Source organism: Vespa crabro, chromosome 1 (assembly GCF_910589235.1).
Source record: "Vespa crabro chromosome 1, iyVesCrab1.2, whole genome shotgun sequence".
Classification (NCBI taxonomy): Eukaryota; Metazoa; Arthropoda; class Insecta; order Hymenoptera; family Vespidae; genus Vespa; species Vespa crabro.
The window spans coordinates 6,129,055-6,151,955 of NC_060955.1; the positions used below are offsets into that span (position 1 = coordinate 6,129,055).

At 33.4% G+C, this 22,901-nt stretch overlaps 3 protein-coding genes across 22 annotated transcripts in view; 2 read left to right on the top strand and 1 right to left on the bottom strand.

Annotated features, from left to right (window-relative positions):
* LOC124430889 (autophagy-related protein 16-1) overlaps positions 1–14,552 on the bottom strand; it is a 339,078-nt gene extending 324,526 nt beyond the window's left edge. Inside the window, exons 1-8 of one of the 2 annotated variants that reach the window (XM_046978092.1) lie at positions 14,413–14,552; positions 13,880–14,144; positions 13,586–13,748; positions 13,421–13,509; positions 12,500–12,553; positions 11,585–11,723; positions 9,350–9,455; positions 7,610–7,752 (exon numbers count right to left, since the gene is read on the bottom strand). In XM_046978092.1, coding sequence (XP_046834048.1) covers positions 7,610–7,752; positions 9,350–9,455; positions 11,585–11,723; positions 12,500–12,553; positions 13,421–13,509; positions 13,586–13,748; positions 13,880–14,144; positions 14,413–14,542 — 1,089 coding nt within the window. In that variant the 5' untranslated portion in view covers positions 14,543–14,552. The remainder of the gene's footprint in view (positions 1–7,609; positions 7,753–9,349; positions 9,456–11,584; positions 11,724–12,499; positions 12,554–13,420; positions 13,510–13,585; positions 13,749–13,879; positions 14,145–14,412) is intronic. The other variant, XM_046978102.1, reaches the window with a different exon arrangement.
* On the top strand, positions 14,436–17,272 carry LOC124430923. Of its 7 annotated transcripts, none has more exons than XM_046978179.1 (5): positions 14,436–14,530; positions 16,231–16,378; positions 16,549–16,714; positions 16,837–16,922; positions 17,001–17,272. In XM_046978179.1, the coding sequence occupies exons 1-5, from the start codon at positions 14,515–14,517 to the stop codon at positions 17,194–17,196; spliced, it is 612 nt and encodes a 203-aa protein (XP_046834135.1). In that variant the 5' UTR covers positions 14,436–14,514; the 3' UTR covers positions 17,197–17,272. The 7 variants fall into 7 exon arrangements, with proteins under 7 accessions (XP_046834135.1, XP_046834163.1, XP_046834180.1 ...); XM_046978207.1 differs by lacking the exon at positions 14,436–14,530 and adding an exon at positions 14,931–15,058; XM_046978224.1 differs by lacking the exon at positions 14,436–14,530 and adding an exon at positions 15,040–15,165.
* A 771-nt stretch (positions 17,273–18,043) lies between these two features.
* Positions 18,044–22,901, top strand: part of LOC124430819 (peripheral plasma membrane protein CASK) — a 127,374-nt gene continuing 122,516 nt past the window's right edge. For 11 of the 13 annotated variants that reach the window (XM_046977946.1, XM_046978055.1, XM_046978047.1 and 8 more), the window contains exon 1: positions 18,726–19,534. In XM_046977946.1, the coding sequence (XP_046833902.1) occupies positions 19,476–19,534 (59 nt within the window). In that variant the 5' untranslated portion in view covers positions 18,726–19,475. Of the gene's footprint in view, positions 18,488–18,580; positions 19,535–22,901 lie in introns of those variants that run through there. The other 2 variants (XM_046977932.1, XM_046977924.1) reach the window with 2 other exon arrangements.

A 22,901-nucleotide genomic window follows, 5' to 3' on the forward strand; every position in this document is an offset into this window, starting at 1 on the left:
TACGCAATTACGTTGACCCTTTTAAAAGTTTTCTATCATATTAAATCAAAAAGACAAGACTCTATGGCGTATCCCATAATAGATATTACATTAAATCCATGAAACGTAATGTTGCTCGTAAATAATGATCGCGAAAGAACGATCATAGTATCGTTACTCATGATACTCGTAATTATCAGGGACGTCGAATGTTTAAGTATACGCAATGTGATGTTCGAGATTCGATCCAAGTACTAGATTTAATTAGCTCGGAAAATAGGATTGCTCCGTAGTAAAAGTTCACGACACTTTTCATTTAAATCCGCTTCATATCTGGAACAGAAGGGCCAACGTGCCGAAGGACGATGCCATTCCGAATAACATCATACAAACCGTGTCACCATTAATTAAATTCCTCTCCAGGAAGTTTTCCAAACGGTGACTCCTCCTTTCGGAGAATGAAGGATGAGTAGGAGGTAAATAGCGAAGGTAAAGTCATCGGTATTTGTCGACCGAAATCGTCGGGAGTTCATTAGAATCAAGTAGACGACGCCAAATCGAAAATAGTTTAAAGCCCAATTTGCGCTTTAAACGTACCGACATACCTTGGAATGCCATTTTTGTATAAGTTACTAAGGTGTGAGAGATGAAAAGGAAAGAAGAAACGGGACAAGACACAAGATTATACGCATTGACTCTCGACTTCGCGGTAAACGTACTACACGGCATTCCTTGTTTTCGTGGTTTCAAGTTCGTGACTTTTAGTTCCTTCTCTCTCTCTCTCTCTCTCTCTCGGTCTTCTTCGAGGTGAAAACACTTTGCTACCACGACAACGCTTTAAACCTTTGTTGCCTTAACAACGACGTCGATCAAACGGTACTAAAATCGTGGAATGTAAAAATGTCATGTTCCTTTGAACAGGAAAAAAAGAAGGGAAAGAGAGAAAGGGAGGAGGGAGGAAGGGAGGAATCTACGAACTACTTTATATGTATGTTTATTTATTTATCTATTCATTTCGAAGATTCGACAAGGAAGAATAGATTGATCGTTCTAACTCATAAATTCGAATAGCGTAAATCAGATAACAGTGTGCGTGAGATGCATGAAGCTTTCCATCTTCTCGTACGGATGGGATCCTACTAGGAATCTTTCTCGAGGAATTTTTCTGATTGCTAACGAAGATACCAAGGAATCTCGATCTTCGGAAAATTATTGCTTACACGTTAATGGCACGTAAACTAGTACGAACGAATAATGAACGAAACGATCGCTGCTAAAATGAAAAGAACGAAGAAAGAATGAGACAAATTCTAAGAATTTATTTAGCTCTTATATAATCTTTATATGGTATTGGAAAACTATTTTCTGATTAATTTGACGAATCGAATTCATAGAGTCAAAGCAAACGAATATTCATAATATGTGAATTTTTTCTCTAGCGATGAGACAAATTAAGTTTGTTAATTTATTTTACAACGACCTTTTTATTTATTTATTTATTTATGTATAAAAAAAAATCGATGAAAAGAATCTATCTTCTTTTTGAAGGATATAAAATTGAGCCAAAAAGATTTCTTTTTCTCGGTACTTTTTTTATAAATATATTATATGTAAATTCCCTAATTAAATATAGATGACCTGGTTTGCTCTCTACGATCGACTCTCTACAATTTTGTTCATATTTTAATATTAATTCATTCCATTTTTAAAATCAAACTGAATTGTAATATAGTTACATTTGTTTGTTACATTTTTCGCTTGGTCGAAAACAGGAGAAATTCCCTGCGGTCGTAGCTTAAAAAAAAAAGAAAAACAAAAAAAAGAAAATAAAAGAGTAAAAGATAAAGCTTCAAATACCCCTTTAATTTCATTTGTACCTCGAATGTTGAAAGAAAAGAATGTATGCTACCTTTAACGTCGATAAAACGTCGCACATCTCTACGTCATATAACGTTGCTGCTCATGAGCTTGGTGAATACTGAATGTAGCGGAATGTGATTCTGTAGATGCACGCCGGCGCTGTATAAGAGCAAGAAGATACCGGCTAAAGTCAAAAGTGTAAAAGCTTACGCTTTACGACCGATTTCACCCTTTCCCTTTTATCTACTATGAGTAACCACGTGTGCATGGGTCACGGGGCGTTTTAACTTAACTCTCCACCGGTAGACGGACGCTCGTACAAACGATCACCAGTTTTCTCTCGGGAATAGATTCTAAAATTGGATCTAGATCCGATTTGGATCAGAAACGAATCTATGTGTCGTATCCAGGATTCCCTTTGGACGTCGTAATTGGAGCGTATATGTACCACAGAAAGTCTCCTCTATTTGTCTACAATGTCGATAACATAGACGTTCTTTCAATGTTTATTTTTTCCTTTCAAATACCCTATCGTTTGTATTTCGAATTATATGCCCGTAGGATATAACAAGAAACAATAATAATAATAACGTGTACTTGGAATGTCCTTTCTATTTCATCAACTTTCTATTTTATAGTAAACAGTATCATTGTGCAATCAAAAATTATGTATATATGCACTCAAAATATAATTCTATACGCTTCTCATTGTCAATGTACTCATATCATGTATGTATATATCCTTACTAAAGTTCGCTTTAGTCAAGAGAACACAGTTAGACGATTTCTCTCCTTCGATCGATGGCCGACGATTCATCGATCTAAAGAGAATTGCGGTCAGCTGCATTTTACCATTAACGCCATTCAAGACGCGTGTGCAACACGGAGCATTAATTTCTGTTTAGTAGCTAACCGGTATAGGGCACGGTCAACACCCATTCGCAGACCCGATGATATCCTCATGAATGCACTCGCGCGCATGCCTACGATCTGTTCCCTCGTGAATGTGTATATAGGCAAACCAACACGTATCCACCCAACACGTCAAACCACCCCATCCGTAAGTGCGTATACACTTGAATATATGGATACCTAGATACATGTATATGTACATACATCGGAGTCTAGGTCGAAACGAGGTCCAGCTATCATGGTGCTTTTATGAGACTTCCGACAAAGTTCGTAGCACTCTGCATTATGTCACGTTAAAACATACTTTCGTGCGATAAAAGAAAGGCGCACCGACGTGCTTTTGAAACTGACGTAAATACTAATTACTTTCGCGGCATAGTAACGCTGCGACTGTACGAGCAAGTGTGCGAGGCGTTTTCGCTTTGCGAGAAAAGAGAGAAAGAAAAAGAAAGATATATAAGCAGAGGATGAGAGAGAAAGAGAGAGAGGACGAACGACGGACGAAAGAGAAAAGAAAAAAAGAAATGCAAAAGTACACGCTTCCCTTCCTTTTTATCAAAGTAATGTACATTCTGTTATGTACATATAATATACGTATGTATATATATATATATATATATATATATATACATACGCATCTATGTACATATTATGTTAACATTGTGGGATTACGTGTTTTTACGTACGCCATACGTATTCTAACGAACGGATCTTTGATTTATGAACGTAATAATTCCTTTTAATAGACAGGTAAATAAGCACTAAAATGCTACGGAAAATAGGAATGAAATATGTTTCGTTAAACGAACTGCACCGTACACGCGTACCCTCGGGTAATCTTCTATGGTACGAATTCGCGAGGATTATGTAATAAGAAACAAAGCTTCGCCGATAAATCCGTGATACAAGAAAATATAAATTTCTATCTGGCACGATTCGTAATATCTCGACGATTTACCTGATTATTAGGAAAATCGTTGATCCCAGTCCTCTCTTCCTCCCTCTCTTTGTTTCTCTCTCTCCCTCTCTCTCTCTCTCTCTCTCTCTCTCTCTCTCTCGTTCACTCTTTATCTCTATCTCTTTTTATCTTCACGTCCAACACTTAGAATCGTAATAGAACGCATTCTATAATATCCTACAGGTTGTTCATTATTCCGAGAACATTGTTCGATATAAACGTGCCGATTTCGTTAGTCGTAGTCTTGGCCCATGGCCAGAACGTTTACACGCCATAGAAACACGAACGTTACAGAACTTCCAACCTCGGACGAGAGTGTTATTGCTCGGAGACGTTCCCTTTCTATCGATGAAAGTGTATATAAAACGTAAAGAATTAAGAAGGAATATGTGTCTCACGTTTCTAAGTGTTAATAACAACGTAAATCCAAAAAGTAAAACTTTCGTCCAAAGACGTGTAAACGGAGGAATACATTTCTACGAACGACAATAATAAAATTTTAGCAATGTCTTGTAAATAAAAAGAAAAAGGATTGAAAAGAAAAAAAAAAGAAAAATGTTTAAATTTAAAAATATTAAATTGACGAATTTAAAGTCAAAACTAAAATCGTGACAAGAGAAAATCGCCTCTTTATGAGTTACTTTATGATCTAGCAAGGATAACATATGTACATACATACATACATGGATTTTAATTCGACAAAATTGATACTCCTACCGTATCTTTCCATCTTCGTTAAAGAAAAAAACATTGAAAGAGAAAAGTGATAAAGGGAGAATAAGAAAAAGAGAGATAGAAATAAGCAACGAGAATCGTTTCGTTCACTCTTGTATCTACAAATGTATGATCTTGAGTAGTTAGATTAACCCTTACGTTCGTAAATGAAAAATCTTTGTTTCTTTCTATCTCTCTTTCACTATCGTTCTCGATGTATCATTAAGTCGAGACCAATCGAGCTGAGCGTAGTACGTTCCTACGTTCATAAGGAAGATCCGCTTCGAGCTCGAACATAAGTAGGTACGTACAAGGACACGAATGCTCGCACAGTAGTCAAAGTTAATTCTCCGATTTTCCCTTTCTTCCTTCCCCGTTCATATATTTTTCTTCTTCTTTCGCGATATTCCTACGGCATGCCTGACATTCCTACCTATATCCACCTATACCTATTAAGGATGCAAAATGCGGTAATTTTGCATGGTAATTACTGGGGTCGGCATGAAAGTAATGCCTTTGAACGGTGGGGGCTAGTAGCATCATGGTGCCTCTGGCTCTGCGTACTCTGTTACTTTGAAATTACCCTATTGGACGACGCCTGAAAGCGCCTCCGCGTTTTCTAAATTAACGTTTCAACGCCGGTCGAACTGGCTAATTGCTCAACTCGAGTAGCGATGTATTTCTCTCTTTCAGTCTCTCTCTTTCTCTCTCTCTCTCTCTCTCTCTCTCTCTCTCTCTCCCCTTCTGTTTCTTTCTCTTCACCTCCTCTTATTCTCCGATATACATGATAATCACTACGTGTAGTCTAATATCCCAAAGGGTACCGTTATTCAACGATCAGTAGAGAAGACAAAGTCAAAGAACCCAACCTATGGGCTCTATCTCATACCAAGTAAGATGAAACTAATGAAAAAGGTTTTGTACTTTGAGAAAAAAGCTACGAACCTATCGATCTTTCTAATTTCAACCAAAAAACGAAAAAACATATTATATATACATACATAACATACATACATACGTACGCACATACACACACAGAAAGAAAGAAAGAATATATATATATATATATATATATATATATATATATATATATATATTTCCAATGAAATTATTATAAGAATAAATATAAGATGGTCAGTACTTACATACTTATGTAATACCATCTTTCCACGAAAATAATTTATTGAGTAATATAGACTTTGGCTCGAATCATTCAAGTGTCAATCACTCTACATGTTTTCTCTACGTAAGTTTACACTCCATTGCACGCCAATCTTCGAAATGAAACTACTGTCGTTCGGTCGATTCTCAATGTGGCCTATTTCGCGAACGAGATGGGTAAAACGTTAAAGGAAGGAGAACGACTGGAAAAGTAGACGAAATAAAAGGAGGAAAAGGAAATCGAGGAGAAAACTCGAATACGAACTTGAATAAAAAAAAAAAAGAATAAAATAAATAAATAAAAAGGAAGAAAGAGAGAAAGAGAGAAAAAAAAATAGAAAGAAGTAGTCAATTGTACAGATGCACGTTAGATACGACTGAGAAACGTTAACAACGTGGTCTATTCGAATCGATATCGTTTCTTGAGAAGAATAGACGACATTGCACGATCTCTTCGAGCAACGTCAAGATTATAAACGACAATATTAAATACACCAATGGCCAAAGGATATGCTTGTAGGCAAAGAGAATCTTGAAGTAACTTTAAGGATATCGCTTTTGAACATAAAGTATCAAATAATACGCTATGTTCCAAGTAGAATTATCGACAAATCTCCTTATATCTCGTACTCTATTTATAGACTTTCATTATCTTATCACTTTTTTTTCCTTACTATTCTATCTTTTTTGCTCTCTATAGAAATAGAAACGTAGTATACATCTCTTCTCCTTTCTCTCTCTCCCTCTCTCTCTCTTTCTCTCTCTCTCTCTCTCTCTCTCTCTCTCTCTCTATATATATATATATATATATATATATATATATATATATATATATCTTTATTATGTAATCCGATGAATACGTACGTTGCGTAACTGCTTCCGGGGGACAAATTAGATCCAACGCTCAAAGCACAGCTTTGTGTATCGCGCGAAGTAGAATTACAGTGCTCCGCGAATAGTTCCATGTTGAGGTCGACGCGCACGACGTTCATTAGAAGTTTTAATGTAACTTCTACCCCCACCAGCGTGGACTGTAAAGTGTATCAACCGTGGAGAAGTCGGCATAAGGAACGCATTAGCTGCATGTAAATGAGAACCAGAGAAATCGTATCTCGGTGGCTCTTTCATTTTTCCTACGAAGAAGTTTCTTTAACGAATACCTTCACTATTTCTTTTTTTTTTTTTTTAGAACGAGGATAAGGTCACGCATTACGTTAATAAAGGTTCCCACGTAGATGTAACGAGTTTAAAGGATCTCGAAAGGAGAAATATTCTTTCTCTCCCTCTCTCTCTCTCTCTCTCTCTCTCTCTCTCTCTCTCTTTCTGTCTCTTTTTCTTTCTATCTTTATCTCTCTTCAATCGTTGAAGGCTTTGTAGTATCGATGACGATAGCTCTTACGATCCTTTATCACGATTATATATACACTCTCGGAACTTTGAAGAAACCTTGTCAGGATAACGAGACGTCTAAAGAGAAAGAGAGAGTGAAAGAGAGAGAGAGAGAGAGAGAGAGAGAGAGAGAAACCTCAATCATGGTTAAAGCAAGATTTTTAAATCTTCATCGTAATCGATCATCATTCTTGATTGCTCCCATAGATTCAGTTTTATACGCACGAACAAGATACGTACTCGTATCATCCACCTGTGAGCTCTTCGATTATTTGCTGGAGAAATGAAAAAGGTGCCTATTAAGTGAGAAAACGTGTTATATTCTACGTATAAAAATAAAGAAACGATCTAATGTTTCGTGGTAAAACTATACAGCGTGTATCTTACATCGTAAGGATCTGTATTTTTAAAACAAACCACACGCACACTCATGTATAAACACGTAAAATATGTAAAAGAAACGGCTATTATATCTACGTAATACCTACTTCGTGAAGTTTCAAAACACCGACAAGATCGATCAAAGAACGTTACCGACGGCGTATCATGCCGCAGGTGAAGAAAAAAAGCCACAAAGAAAATGTAAAAGTTTTCAAGAAACAAGAACTCCAAGCGACGGAGTGTGACGTTACTTACCTTCACTCGAAGATCGCTAACGGTCCATACCCTGCTGGCGAAGTCATTGGAAGCACCAAGGATGAGGGTACCCGTCGAATCAAAGTCAACCGACATTACACCGGCGTTGCTACCGACGAGTACTCCCTTACTCTCGGACGTGCCTGAAACAAAAGTTTCGTATCGAGGTCATACGTCTCATTCTCCTTCCTGAGCACAGACAGTCCCTTTACCCTGGCTAATTAAATTTACGCTCACTCGCCCTAATTGCTTACGGTCGATGAGAAAGCCACAAGAGAAAATAGAGAGAATGCTAGAGGATGGAATGGACTGAAGAGAGAGGGAAAAGAGAGGAAGTAAAAGACGGATATATGGATAGGTGGACAGCTCGATGGGTAGATAAATGAATCGGGTGCGCACAAAAGCCAATTAACGAAGGTAAAAAAAAATGGGAAAAGGAAGGAAGGAAGGAAGGAAGGAAGGATGATGGAAAAGGAAAGACGAAAATAGTGGAAGCAAACGTCCAAGGAAGTCGTATATTTTGTTCTCGCGAAACGAGGAAAGGAAATAGATCTTATACATAAATATACCAAGATACTAAAGCGCGTATAAGCCGTACAATAAGTACAGATGCTTCTCATCCAATCTGCAACGCGGCGAGGGGATTATCGCGAGATGCGCATTATATCCGAGGCAGGTCGCACTTCGCAAAAGCGTTTCGCAGGAGCGCGCGAAGAAACGGTTTCAACAGCAGGCCGACGGCTTTTAATAGGCATCCCTATGGCGAAAGAAAGAGGCGAGCTATACAAAACGACCACGCTATACAAGGTAACCTGTTGATTCGTTAACATACTTCATTAAGTGGAATAGAGAAGCCTCCAGAAGAATGTCGCGAAGCAATTCAACGATGTATCGCGCCCTTCCGAAACTCCTGTGACGTTGTTGTTCTTTCAACGAACGCATCCTATGTATATATCCTTTCGATCGAGGATCGAATTAAAAAATCTGTTTAAATCTGTACAAAAGAGAGATCGGCTGGAGTCCTTGGTAAAAACTAAAAAAAAAAAAAAATAAAATATAAAAAAAAGGGAGATAGAAAAAAAGAAAAGATTCGAATCTCGATCAAAGTGAGATTTTGCTGATGATAAATTTCCGCTTAATTACGAGTAATTAGCAAACGAGAGACGGAAACTGGTACGCGAACACCTGCGGACTTAAAATTAATCCAATGTTGGACAGACCTTTTTATATTGAGAAAACGATAATGACGTACCATAAAAAGACTCGAACGAAGTCGAGGTGAAAGATGAAACGAATCTGTGAAACGGATGCGATCGTCAACAGGGCAAAAAAGCTCCCAATTTACTCGTACGCAACGACCCCGAACGATCTCTGATTACGAATTCGTTGAAGTCTCGATTACGTTGTACACTAAAAGAACACAACCTCGAAATTGCTAAGGGATTTAAATATTAAGTGTGAAAAAAGTTGAACGGATAGCTGCGAACTCGTCGACGTATTAGTTTTAACCCCTTTTACTTCTCGTCGTTTCGCTAACACGTTCATCTTCATTAATCAAATGAGCGTTTCGACGTTCGTGCCTTTAAACGTTCCACGTTTATAAAGATACAGAAGATGATGGAACGTGTATACAGAAAATGTAGAGGTAAATGAGTATGCAAGGGGCAAAGTGTATTATTGATATTCTTCTCTAAACGTTTATGTAAAAACTTTTACAGAGAGTAGAGGTTATCCAATTACCTTTAATTATACTCCACAGTTTCACCTTCCTGTCCGCTCCACCGGTGGCCAAGATTCTGTCGACCGGAGACCATTTTACGGCGTATACTTCTCCCTCGTGAGCATTCTGGAAGGGTTATAAATACTTGGCGTATAAATTTCAAAAAGTTCATACATGCATTTCGCACGAATAAATATTAAACAAACAAAAACGAGAAATGGAAGCTCTTTTCCGAAACATATTTTTTCTGTTCGATCAATACAAATGTGAAAAATTCATTATTATACATTTTATTTTACGATCTACATTCCATTAATTTCGAACAAACTGATATAACTGTTAAAATCAATATGTCCGTTTGAACCGTTAAGATTTTACGTTGGTAAAAAGTAAAACAATTGAACATCTCATATATTAAAAAAAATATGGCAGGATTTCAAATTCGATATGTTCGAATATTATTAAGTATCGATAATTACTTATAATTTTTCCAATTAAAATATGCAAAATATGCAGAGATATAATTTATTCATTTAATATTTTTTAAAAATTTGTAACCGTAAACCCTTCTAAAAATATGATAATTGTTACACAAATTTTTATTACAATTAGCTTTTGATATATGTTTGAAAATGAAGAAATAATGAGCGTACTTTTAATAAATTCTACAATATGTATCACTTAATATAACGACTCAGTATTCTCTCATAAAACTTTATTTACATTGCAATCTATACAATTTCAAGTATCATATTAATCTCCAACAAAAAAAGATTAGAGATAATTTACTAATAAACACAGTGTAGAAAAATCTAATCATAATTGTTTAATTAACAAACTAAAGAGACCTACATTGCATAAAGCAATTTAAAATTACTTATTTTAAAAATATATATGGACTGAGCACTTTTAAATTCAATGTCTGTTAGAACAGAAAATAATATTGAAGTTAAATCTAACATTATTTTTCAATATGTTTAAATATATATAACTTGATACTAAATCTGTTTCATTTAAATGGAAAAGCATTTGTAACATTATATTTAATAATACATATTACAACATACTCTTCTTAATTCTAGAATATGCTTGTGTATTGATACTAAATCTGTTTCATTTAAATAGAAAAGCATTTGTAACATTATATTTAGTAATACATATTACAATATACTCTTCTTAATTCTAGAATACACTTGTGTATGTCGCTCCAATATGTTACGCTATGAAAAATAAACCAGAACATAAAGCTAAGAAACTAGTATCTGTAAAATACAAAAGTATATTATGTTTTTTGAAATAATTTATAATAAATTAAAGACATACTACAAAATGTTATAAATTCTACAAAATATTTCCGATAAAACATTTCATAATAAGAAAAGTTTACGGTTGACAATAAATTTTTTATTATATATATACATATATATATATATATATATATATATATATATATATGTATGTATATATTTAAAAAATTATTGATTCCACATTTAAGATATTTAATTCATCGATTTAGTAGTATTTTCACATGCAATTTGGAAAATTCATTTTAGAACAAGAATGCATCATGCGTGAATAAGAAATATACACATGTAATATTTTATATACAAATATAACGAAAGTAAAATGCATACCATTTAAATGGCAATTTCAAAGATTACTATTGTGCTACATAACAATATATATGTATATATGTAAACAGAGTTTAAGTTTGTTAACCAAATTGTTATATTATACTGTCAATGAACAAATTATTGTTTGATTACTTTGTTTGATGCAGATTAAACCTTAATAAGTAGTATTACAAATCTTATTTCTTAAATTTCCAATAAAAATATTTATTTAAAAGAAAAATGCAGGTATCAGATAATGTGCAATATAAAGCATGCATTGATCAAGTATGAAACAACAAACATAGCTAAAGCAAATTGCATAGAATATTTTTACTAAATAATATATTGATAAATAGTGGATAAAATAAACATATAACCTTCTATATTGAAAGTTTTAAATAAAAACGTGATGGAAACAAAGACAAAATATTCGAAATTAATAATGAAAATTAATCTGTATTAACATAAATTTTGTGATTTGAGAACAAATAATTTTAATTGCATTATAATTTGTTTTTATGGCATGCATTCTTTCATAATAAAATCAATATAAAATTCAATAATAAGTAGACATATGAATTAAAATCCTCATGATAATAATAATGCATAAATAATTAGTATTTTAAGTACAAATCAACGTACAAATGTGACGGACACTTTTGTCGGTACTGTAGTAGGAAGACCAGCAACACCTTCTTTTAAACTTGATCTATCAGGACTAACAGGTCGTGTATCACGAGCAGCATCCTCTAATTCTTTTTGCATCTTTGCTTGTCGTTTCCTGTAAAATAACATATAAAATTTTTATTTTGTTTAAATACAATAAAAGTTTTGGAAACATCAAAAACAGTAACAAAAAATGCAAAGTTTATAGACACCTGCATATTATAGTTACCATACACCACTGTTCTTATAGTTTGACCTGAATTTTTAAAGAACTATTATAAATATATGTGTATGTGTATATATATTCATATGTATGTATACATACATCTCATGCAAATCGTATATTGAGCAAAGCATATAATTAACATATTTATTTCCTGTGTCTCTTAGTAACTTTTCCCAGATTAGTAGTTTTAAAAGTATTACTGCAGAAATATATTTACATTCATATCTTATCAGTACATTTATTAAATTATTATCCATAAGGATAAATATTCCATTTTAAACACATTTCATATCAGTACATATCTTTTCAAGTTTGTTTATGATCACCTAAGATATATATATATTATATATCTTATATATATCTTATATATATATATATATATATATATATATATATATATATATATAATAAGAATTATTAGATAATTAGTTTTCTTAAAATAGAGATTGATACATACAATGATACAATGCAAATTGCAATATAATAAATTAAATGGCAACAAAAACTATTTGCAGGTAAAGTATGATTATTTATGAAGACAATATATACATACACTGTATGTACATATTTTTCATAAACTTTTGTAACATGATACTTTTCAACTATCGACCAAAAGCTATTTAGCTTAAAGCGTAACATTTTTCACTTCATTTTATTAAACTTACCCAAACTTTGATATGGTATGCATCAAAAAGGCTGTCGGACTGGTAAAACTCTCACTGAAACGAAAATTTCAAACAGTGGAAAGTGCTAGTGTAGAAAGCTCTAAAAATACTAAATGTTGTTTTTCTGCGAAAACCCCATTACTTTGAATATTATTTCCACTGTATTAATATTGATGAAAACATGAATTTCTAAAGAAGTACCTCATGCGTTAAACATTAAACTAAAATAGCAAAGCACTTAGTTAGTTTAGCAATAAACAATAATTTTTGGTGCAGGCAAGATAGTGTAATAAATATATATATAATACAAATATTACAAGAAAGCAATATGTATTACATTAAAATTCTCTCCACTTGATCTCTATCTTGTATTTTAAATAATATGGTTGATATATAGAAAATGGAAAATAAAATTTGTTCATTACTATAAATTTGCATTACGTACATACCTTATCTTATAAAATATCTTCATTTAATTATATTTTGCAAACAAACTTGAAAAGACTTAAAATTGGAAAATTTTTTATATTTTAAAATATTTCATTTATGAAATATATATTATATGTGTATATATATATATATATGTCCTGTACAAGAAAACATTATTATATATTATATTATTTGCCCATTATACCACAAAAAATACCAGAAAGATTCAAACATACAAAAAAGTATATATCCCATGAACGTATTATTACGACTATAATTACAAGACATTAAAGATTAACACTTATTATGCAATATCAAAAACGATACAAACAAAATAAATAAATACAAGTGAGAGTAATGGATACAAACATATTTACAAATACATATCTCTAGATTTTATAAAAATATATGTTTATCTCTAGAGTATGATATTGTAATCCGAATAAATGACTGTGAATATTATGTGAGTAATTACATAATAAAGCTACTTACTTTAAAAAATTATCATTTTCTTCATTCATTTTCTCTGCATCTCTTGCCTTGTATTTAATCAAACGTTCTACCAATTGACGATTTTCTTCCTACAAAAGATTCAAAATATGTAAAGAGCACTATTTTCATAAAGTTCATATAATTTTATAACACTGTATAACATACCTGTGATTTCCTGAGTTTATCTTCTAAAGATGCAAAAGCAAGTTGCAAAGCTTGATGTTCATCTTTAAGCATTTGATTTATACTTTCATATTCTCTTTCTCTGTTTACATATTTTGTTATTTCTAAATGTAAAGCAGTGTTAGTTTCCATAGATTCTGCAAGACTGAAGAAAAAGATTTTTATTTGTTATAATGATTATTGCCATTCTTGTTATATTATGAAACATATATTTTCTTTATTATTATCAAATAATTTTAAGGTTTATATATAAAAAAAAAAAAATTAAACATTTACCTTGCATCTTTAGCATGTAGTTCTTCTATCATTTCTTGCATTTTCTTATTAAGATCTACAATTTGTTGCATATGTTCTCCATTTTTCCTATGTAATGCAGTTAATTCTTCAGTTTGTTTCAAAAGGCGTGCTTCATGAGCTGAGCTTATACTTGGGCTTATACCAGGACTTCTGTTGCCGGTTTCACGTCGTAAATTTTCATTTGATATCGTCAATTGCATATTTTGACCACGCAGTGTATTTACATTTTCAAATAATCTGTTATCTGTTCAGAAAGATCATCATTAATCGTACAGATATCTTATTATTATTTATACACATGTATAAAAAAGAAATATAAAGTATAGGTAATTTTTATAAGAAATATACATTAAATATAAATCATAAAATAAACTTATATGCAATATTTAAATCAAAACTCTCTTAAAACATTTAACATATTGAAAACCATTATACAATAATATAAATTTCTACAAAATAGAGTAGGGGCAAAAAAAATAATGACATTGTTATTAGATAAAAATAAATCTTACGTAAAGTGATGAGATCAGAAAAACAAAACGTTTCAGTTCTGTTTCTATCACGAAGCTGTGAGATAATGTTTTTCCTCCAATTATTGTCATTTCTGGAGATACATGATTGTTCCAATTCGTGAGTTGCCATTTTTCTTTGAATATACACGTTGATTCAATTTTGATCAATTTCGTTTTTTTTAAACTTCGATAATGATAAACTGATAAAAAAAGGTATGAAAAATATTTTGACAATTCTCACTCCATAACGCATGTAATTTTTTCACAAAAAAAATGTCAACCGTGCACTGTAAAATTGTATGTAAACACTCAAACACCGTAAACGTTTAAATAACTCATAACAATGTTATGACATTTCAATTATGTCCTGAAAAGATTTTAATTACGAAAACAACTACCCTAACCTAAGATACCAAACACTACACATCTACTCTGAACTTTGATGCATATCGAGGGATACGATGCAAGCGCACTTCGACGAGAAGTTGATCTATCGAATTATCAGTTGCACGTGCCTGCAAGCTTAAGCCCTTTGTAAATCTTTCGAAATAATTTGCGATGGCGTAGTAAAACGTTACTTAAGCGTAGAAGCGTACTTCAATCACTTAAGACACGAACTAATAAATAGTACTTGTTAAACTCATATGTACGTATATATAATAGTCAACGAATCGTAATATCAATCAAAATAAATATAAGTGTATATTCAGAATCATCTCAGACGATAATCATAATTTACAAAAATACTTTGAGGTAGAAAAATTATTTTTTTATCAATTTAAACTCTTTTATTATTCACGCTTAAGTAATTTGCACATAAAAAAAGTCTGCTTTTTATTTGCTAAGTATTAACGTCAATGGCTCAGTAAATTTATGATGAAGAATAGAAAGTAACATCGTTCATAAAATAAACCGATATATTAATATTTAAGAAATATTTATTTTCGGTATATTCATTTATTTTCATCTTTATTAAAATATTAAAAGCATGTATACAGATTTCGTAAAATATTTAAGAAGTATGAATGTGTACAAGCATATGCGTGGTATACATGATCACGTGACAACGATTGGTAAGTAAACAACCAATCAAATTACGATCTCTGTAATATGTTTTTCGTTTGCGCGCCATCAAGGCAGCCATTACTTTATTGTCCGTTACTTAAAAGAGGAGCACTTTATTTTTCACATATTTATATAGAGATAATGTTAAGAATTACAGAAAGTGAATTTTATTCTTGCACGATTTTAATAACTTGTCAATTTTTGATTCTCAGTGTTTCTATATTTTTTTTAATACACTGCTCATAACAATTTCAAGAAGACGGTGATTGTGCATAGATGTTTTTAATTTTTTAAATATATTTAAGTCGAATCAATTGATTTCTATGGATTTTAATTCTTTTTATTATTAACAATATAATCTACATTTTTATTAATTATCAATATTGGAATTGGTAAGTGGTTATGCTGAGAAATATTATCCTATAAGAATATACAACTAGTGCCCTCTGTCACTTAAAACTGTAAAAAGGCAGTTTGCAGAATAGGTTAGAACTTTTTCTGGTAGATTTTTATTGCAATATTTTATTATATAAATTGTAGTTTATATCACGGCTTTTGCACACAACGCACTAATATTCGTCTAGAAATTGTTTCATTATCATAGAGCAAATATGTATTTATAAACAATTATAAAACTTGGATATGTGTTACATAGTTCTACATTCTATCTTAACCTCTTACATTTGTTATCAAATTGTATGAAAAACAGCACGATTTTATATAGCATAATATGTGTATAATTTTTTAACATAGGAACAGAATTAAAAATCACAGAGATGCCAAGAAAAATAGTCGCAAAACAATGTTCGAGCCAAGAATCTTTGGCTTTGATACATCAATGTGAAGGTCATTCTAACCGAGAATGTATACGAAATGACAATTCAAAAATTGTTATGCGAAGGTTTGATTTTACTTTAAAGCATAAATTCTTTTTTATTAATTATCTAAAGGATTAGGGAAAACAAGCGAGATAATATTAGAGCAATGAAAATGTTTCATGTGTTGCCATTATTCTCTATAAACTCGTTGAAAAAATAAATATAAAGAAATTTATTGGTACTACAATTTTAGGAGGAAGATATATGAGGTATATAATAAGAGGAAAATTCTTTCTAAGTCAAAACGTAGCAAAATTCAAAAACTATCCTATTGCAACAAAATTGGACCTTTAGAATATGTCTTTTATTCTATCCTGAATACAAGTTATAATATGGATCAAGGAACTGCCACAGCTGCGGTAGAAACAGAATATATATTTTCTTTGTTCTGATATACTCGATTATCTCTTTATACAAATAATTATGATCTTTCGATCTTCTATAATATATCTATATTTACAAAGTATATTTGTATTTTTAGATAGCACGTGGTTTAATAGCATTGAATAAAAAATTAGATTCCAATAGCATAACAAGCTATTATTTAGATAAATGGTCGCAATCTGGGTTAGTAATTTTTCATATAACAATGTACGAAGATGCATTAAAATTATATTTCTTCAACTTTTGCAACTCTATTCGCAGAGAGAACATAATAATTTTGGAAGGCGTCAATAATAAACATTTAAAATATCTTTACAAAGAAGCTAAATATTCTGCAATTGATTTGCACTTTTTACATCAATGGTGGTCAAATGGAAGAGACATCATAGTCTTAACAGTGTTTGGGCTACAGGAAAATTTACAAGAAATTTTTGAAGGATTATTACCTTTACGGTAAAATAAGAGTTATTGATTAGCAATACATACGAATGTATGCATTTGTACAAATATTTTTTATTTGTACTTTACAATGAGATGTACATGTTATATTTTTTATAATGCACTTATTAGAAACCTATTGTAATAACTCAAAAACAAAACTTTTTTGAGTTAATACATCAAAATATTAATAGTGCAAGAATTGAAAGTATCTAAATTGATCACATCACGTAAACATTCATGCAATATAATGATACTCGCACCGACTGCCGATATATCCAACATCCTAATCCACATTGACTCCGTGTATCGGTGATACGAATTCTTTATGCATTCGCCGTCGCATTCTTTATGCAACCTGTTCTGTATATTAATTAATTACAAAAATGCGACATGCATTCTAGTAACATTGCGTACTGAGAAAATTAACGAAGCACAATAACAATTATATCAAGAAAGAAATTTTCTTTTAAGTTTTACTTAAAAGCTATCGGTATTAAAACTTTCGTAAAATATATTGGATTTTATCATCCGAGCATCTCAGAACTAGACAATCGAAGAAAATCGATTAGAATTTAATTATAATCGTTCATTCGTGATATGATGAGAAGATATAGAAAAAGGCAAATAGAATGAAGGGATAGTAGCAGTAGCAACGGAAGAAGAAGAAAAAAAGAGCCAAAGAAGAAAGGAACTGTCGTCGCAAGGTGCAAAAGGCTATCCACAGGCGAAGAAGCGCCACGCCCGCCCCTCCATGCTCTGCGAAAACCACTCGGCTCGTCGATGGTTGGTGAAGAAGGAAGGGGAGAGAGAGGAAGTTAGTCGTTTAGCGCAGCCGCCAGCCGCGTTTTATGCAACCAGTCGTGCTTCGGAGCGAACGAATCTACTACCCCGGTCTCCTTTGACAGACGGGGAAGCGCGTGCGGTTCTCGTACCAACTCCTACACCGTATCTGAAGATCATAAAATTGACTACGTTCCATTCGATTCGAGTACGTACGAATCATATTTCCGGTGATAACCATCGTTAAGAGAAACGTAATTCTCGTGAGATATCCTTATCGAATTCCGAGGAACTTTGTTCTGTGAGCTGTGCCAGTCGTGTAGAGAGACAGCGTTACAGTATACGCGCGTTCTAAACCTTAACGAATACGATATATCGACAGTGAAGAAGGTACTAGGAACGTAGGCGAAACATTGAAGAAGAAGGAACGAGTAGATTGTCGAGCGAGTATTAAAGACAACGGGAGTTAGAGGAAGGCAAGGTCGTAGAAAGGCGGTGTCGGTGTTGTGTTTCCAATAAACCATTAGGTAGCTCCTCGTGAAAGAGAGAGAGAGAGAAAGATATATATATATATATATATATATATATATATATTTTTTTTTTTCTTTGGAAACCTAAAGAGACGAACGTATTTGGAATCAAGACAACACTATCTTCTTATTCTTCCTGTATTCTCTATCGACAGAGAGACAGCCTAATAATCGCGTCGAAGGTGCCAGTGAACGATCTCGTGCAACGAGAATCCCGATGTGTCAACGCGGCTGCATTATAGCCACTACTACTCTGTGCCTCGCACTATCTAATCCCGCCGCGTATACGTGCGTCGTCCTCGTCCGCGTCGTGTGACGTGTGCGTGAAGAGAAAAGAGAGAGAGAGAAAAAGAGAGAGAGAGAGAGAAAGAAAGAGAGAGAGAAAAAGAGAAAGGAGCGGGCTTGCCGGCACGGAATACACAATAGAGCAAGAGAGGCGTCTCCATAGGCGGACGTGAAGACGCGATACGAGACTGCGTTCACGCCGTACTTTCTTTCTCGCTCCCTCTCTCTGTGTGTTGTTTTCTCTCTCTCTCTTTTTCTCTGTACAGCAACTCTTTCTAGTCAACAAAATAAAAAAATAAACACAAAAACAACACGTAAAGAGAAGAGAAGAGAAGCGAGCATCGAGAAAAATCAAAGAAGAGACAGCAGCACCATCAACTACGACGACGACGACGACGACGACGACGACGACGACAACGACAACAACGAGTACGAGAACAAGGAAAACGACGATAACACAACAACAACAACAACATCAGCAACAACAACAACACTAATAATAATAATAACACAACGACGACGACGACGCCAACGACGACGACGACGTCGTCGGCCGAGAGAGGCGCGTGTACGCGCGCTCTACGAATAATCCAGCTTTCATACGACTTATCGTAGCTGATTCTACTACTGCTTTCCTTTAAAGAGAACGTCAAAGCTATACTCAGAGCCGGTCGACTCCTTCGACCTCCTCGTCGTCACTATGGCGGACGACGAGGTTCTCTTCGACGAAGTTTACGAGCTCTGCGAGATTATCGGCAAGTGAGTAACGTGAGCACGCGAGGGCGTGTGTGCCTCTACTTGCTTGCTTGCTTGCTTGCTTCCTTGCTTGCTTCCTTCCTTCCTTCCTTCCTTCTTTTCTTTCTTTCTTTCCTTTCTTGTTTGCTTACTTACTTGCTTGCTTGCTTGCTTGCGTATGTGCGTGTGTGGGTAACTCGTTCGCTCGCACGCGCACGCGCACGCGCCCTCCAACACTCCTATGAATATACCTGTAAGTTGAAGAGAGAGGGAAGACGGAGGCGCGAGAATGAACGGCGCAGGGGGTGTGTTCGAAAGGTTCGCCTTCTATGCGCTCATGCAGCTTCATACAACGCGTTTTATCGCGCGCCCTTCATTTCCTCCTTTCCTCCCTTACCTCCCTTCTCTCTTTCTCCTATATATCTATCTTTTTCTGATTTTCCGCATCCTATCCACGTTCATATATGCATGTACATATACGTACGCAATCACAAACGAGACCAGAACTCTCTCATATATCTACATACGTATGAGCGTTGATTTCTTCTTTTAATACTTTCGATTTTTATACTTTCAGCTTTTTATGTCACTAACTGGATGGACTAATGAGCTCTTCTTTTAAACTACTCTCATATGAATTTCTCTTTTAATAATACCCATGATAGGAGATTATCTCGAATGTTTGAGAATATTGAAACGTCAATCGAATCGATCTTTTGTTTGGTTGCGTCGTTTAATAGAAAAGAGAAAAATACTTTTAGGACTTTTACGTTGCAAAAAGTATTGGCCCCTGTTATGCTATTGGTGTCAGAAGATATAAAACTCAAACGATTAACTCAATTTGTTCACTTTAAAACTGAGATATTTGACATTGGATACCTTTCGAAACATTTTAGCATTTATATCGAATGTCGATAGTAGATTTGTCATCGTTATTGGAGATGTCTTATTTTTAAATAGTGAATACGATGTCTTTTATTTTTCATTACGTCCCGACGCGTTATTAGAATAGACCAACGCGTCATAGTTCTGCGCTAACTAAGTTTATTTTTATATCGTCTATCGTACGTAGTTTAACTCACGATGATTCGTTCAGTAGAATTTATAATGAACTAATTAAATCCGTTCATTATATATATATATATATATATATATATATATATATATATATATATATATCGTTCGTTCGATTATATATCAAACTTTAGAAATATCTGAAATATTTGATCATCTAAATTCATTGATTAACCAGCACCGAGATAGAAAGTGAGAGAGAGAGAGAGAGAGAGAGAGAGAGAGAGAGAGAGAGAGAGAGAGAGAGAGAGAGACGTTATTCAAGGGTAAATTCGTTCGTTTAACCGAATAGATTCGACTGCTCGTGCATGGATGAGTAATCAAAGGCTCGACTAACTTGTACGATTCGATATTTCCATCGATTTTATAGACAACAAAGAAATATTTGAATAAACTGCAAGCATCGTTTGCAATAGTTTAATACGCTTCTGCACTCTCGAATAAGAGATGGTTTAATATGTCCTTTCATTATTTGCTATAACATATTAATAAAAAAAATTTGAATATTATATTATATTCCACCAATGGAAATGATATACGACTGATATACATATAAGTATATCAAGTTATATAAGATATATATATATATATCTTCTTAATTAAATCGTATATCTAAAAGCATTAAAATTTAATTATCAAAGACCATATGTTGATAACATATTGTTTACGAATCGCTAACGATGCAATTATATATACAATTTGAACATGAAACACTCGGCATGGTAATAGATAATTAGTTAGTACAATATGTGACATATTAGCTGTATTCGCTTTTCATATTATATTTCATAGTGGTTGATTGTTAATCGGGGAAAGATAAATACCATTGGTATTTCTTGATTTATGATACTACAACATGATCGTTTAATATTCTACATGGATACTCTTTAAAGATCATTGACCTCGGTCTTTGCATTCCATTAAATTAATTCTCTACAAGTAATTATTATAAATTACAAAGATAAAAAATGAAAGAAAAAATAGTCGCGTTAAGAACGATGGGAGTCAAGAGACACTTTGTCGTTCACTTATCTGAAATTTTATATCTAAATGTATAGTGTACATTAACTCTTTCTCGAGATGACGGCCGACGAAACCTTCGCACCCTGGCTCGTAGATCTTCATCCGAGTATCGCCTTTGAACCCATCAATTGAACAATGTACGAAGTATTCTTTGTCAGACGCGGTCAATAGAGGTTGAATGCACTGCATTCCTTTATGAATGAATAAAAGCTCGGTCCAGTGAATCGTGTTCCTCTTAGACTCTTTTTATATTTGTATTACAATAAAGCGATCGAGCTTTCCTCTCGTTCAAGCACTTTCTTTTATTCTCTCTCTCTCTCTCTCTCTCTCTCTCTCTCTCTCTCTCTCTTCTTCTCCCTTTTTCTCGAAATCAGAAATCAGAATTAAGTACTTATATATGACATTACTATTACGATCGATCGTTCGTCAAGAAAAATAATCTTCCCTCTGATCTTTCTCACTCATCGACATCGTCAATATTTTTATTTTATACACTCGATCTTTTTCGTTTATCATAAATACTGATTTTCTTATACGAACATATTTAGAATACTATAGAGTGTGATCAATTTTTCGTTTACGTTTCATCAAATGTCATTAACGAGTGCCCTTTGCTTTTCACGTTTTCGTGTATTCCGTAAATGGGCTGAACAAATAGTAATTTTTCAAACATTTATTCGAGTAGTATGTTTACATTTTGCCGTTTCGTCAAAGTTAACAATCTGAGCGTGCGAAAATGAAATTGAAACTCGGCATTCAAATGTGTATGTGTAGATCATATAGATAGTTAGATAGATAGATAAATAGATAGATAGATACATAGATAGATAGATAGATAGATAGATAAATAGATAGATATATACATAGATAGATAGATACATAGATAGATAGATAGATAGATAGATAGATAGATAAATAGATAGATAAATAGATAGATAGATGTACTTGTACATAGGTACATATATAGATGATATAGTAACGAAGAAGGCGGTAAGATAAGTCGATGGTGGAAAGGTAATCGGTAACGAAATTATCGAAATGAAATTTCCTCACACTTCTTCGTGATAAACTCAAAATCGAAAGAGAAAGAGAGAGAGAGAAAGAGAGAGAGAGAAAGAGAGAGAGAAAGAAAGAGAGAGAGAGAAAATCCTGGAAAACTCAAGGAACATAATAGTGACAAGGCAAAATCTCAATGTCGACACGTATAAAACGAGATACGGCTAAGCATGCACCGCTTTTACGATGCTCGCCCTACTTTTCTTCTCTTCTCTCTATCTCTGCCTTTCTCTCTTTC

Bases quoted from the DNA above. Each gene is read 5' to 3' on its own strand.
- LOC124430923 (XM_046978174.1), top strand. From the start codon at position 15,401: ATGTATACAGATTTCGTAAAATATTTAAGAAGTATGAATGTGTACAAG. The intron at 15,486-16,230 runs GTAAGTAAACAA...TTTTTAACATAG, and splicing joins TGATCACGTGACAACGATTG to GAACAGAATTAAAAATCACA. The intron at 16,715-16,836 runs GTAGAAACAGAA...TTGTATTTTTAG, and splicing joins AAGGAACTGCCACAGCTGCG to ATAGCACGTGGTTTAATAGC.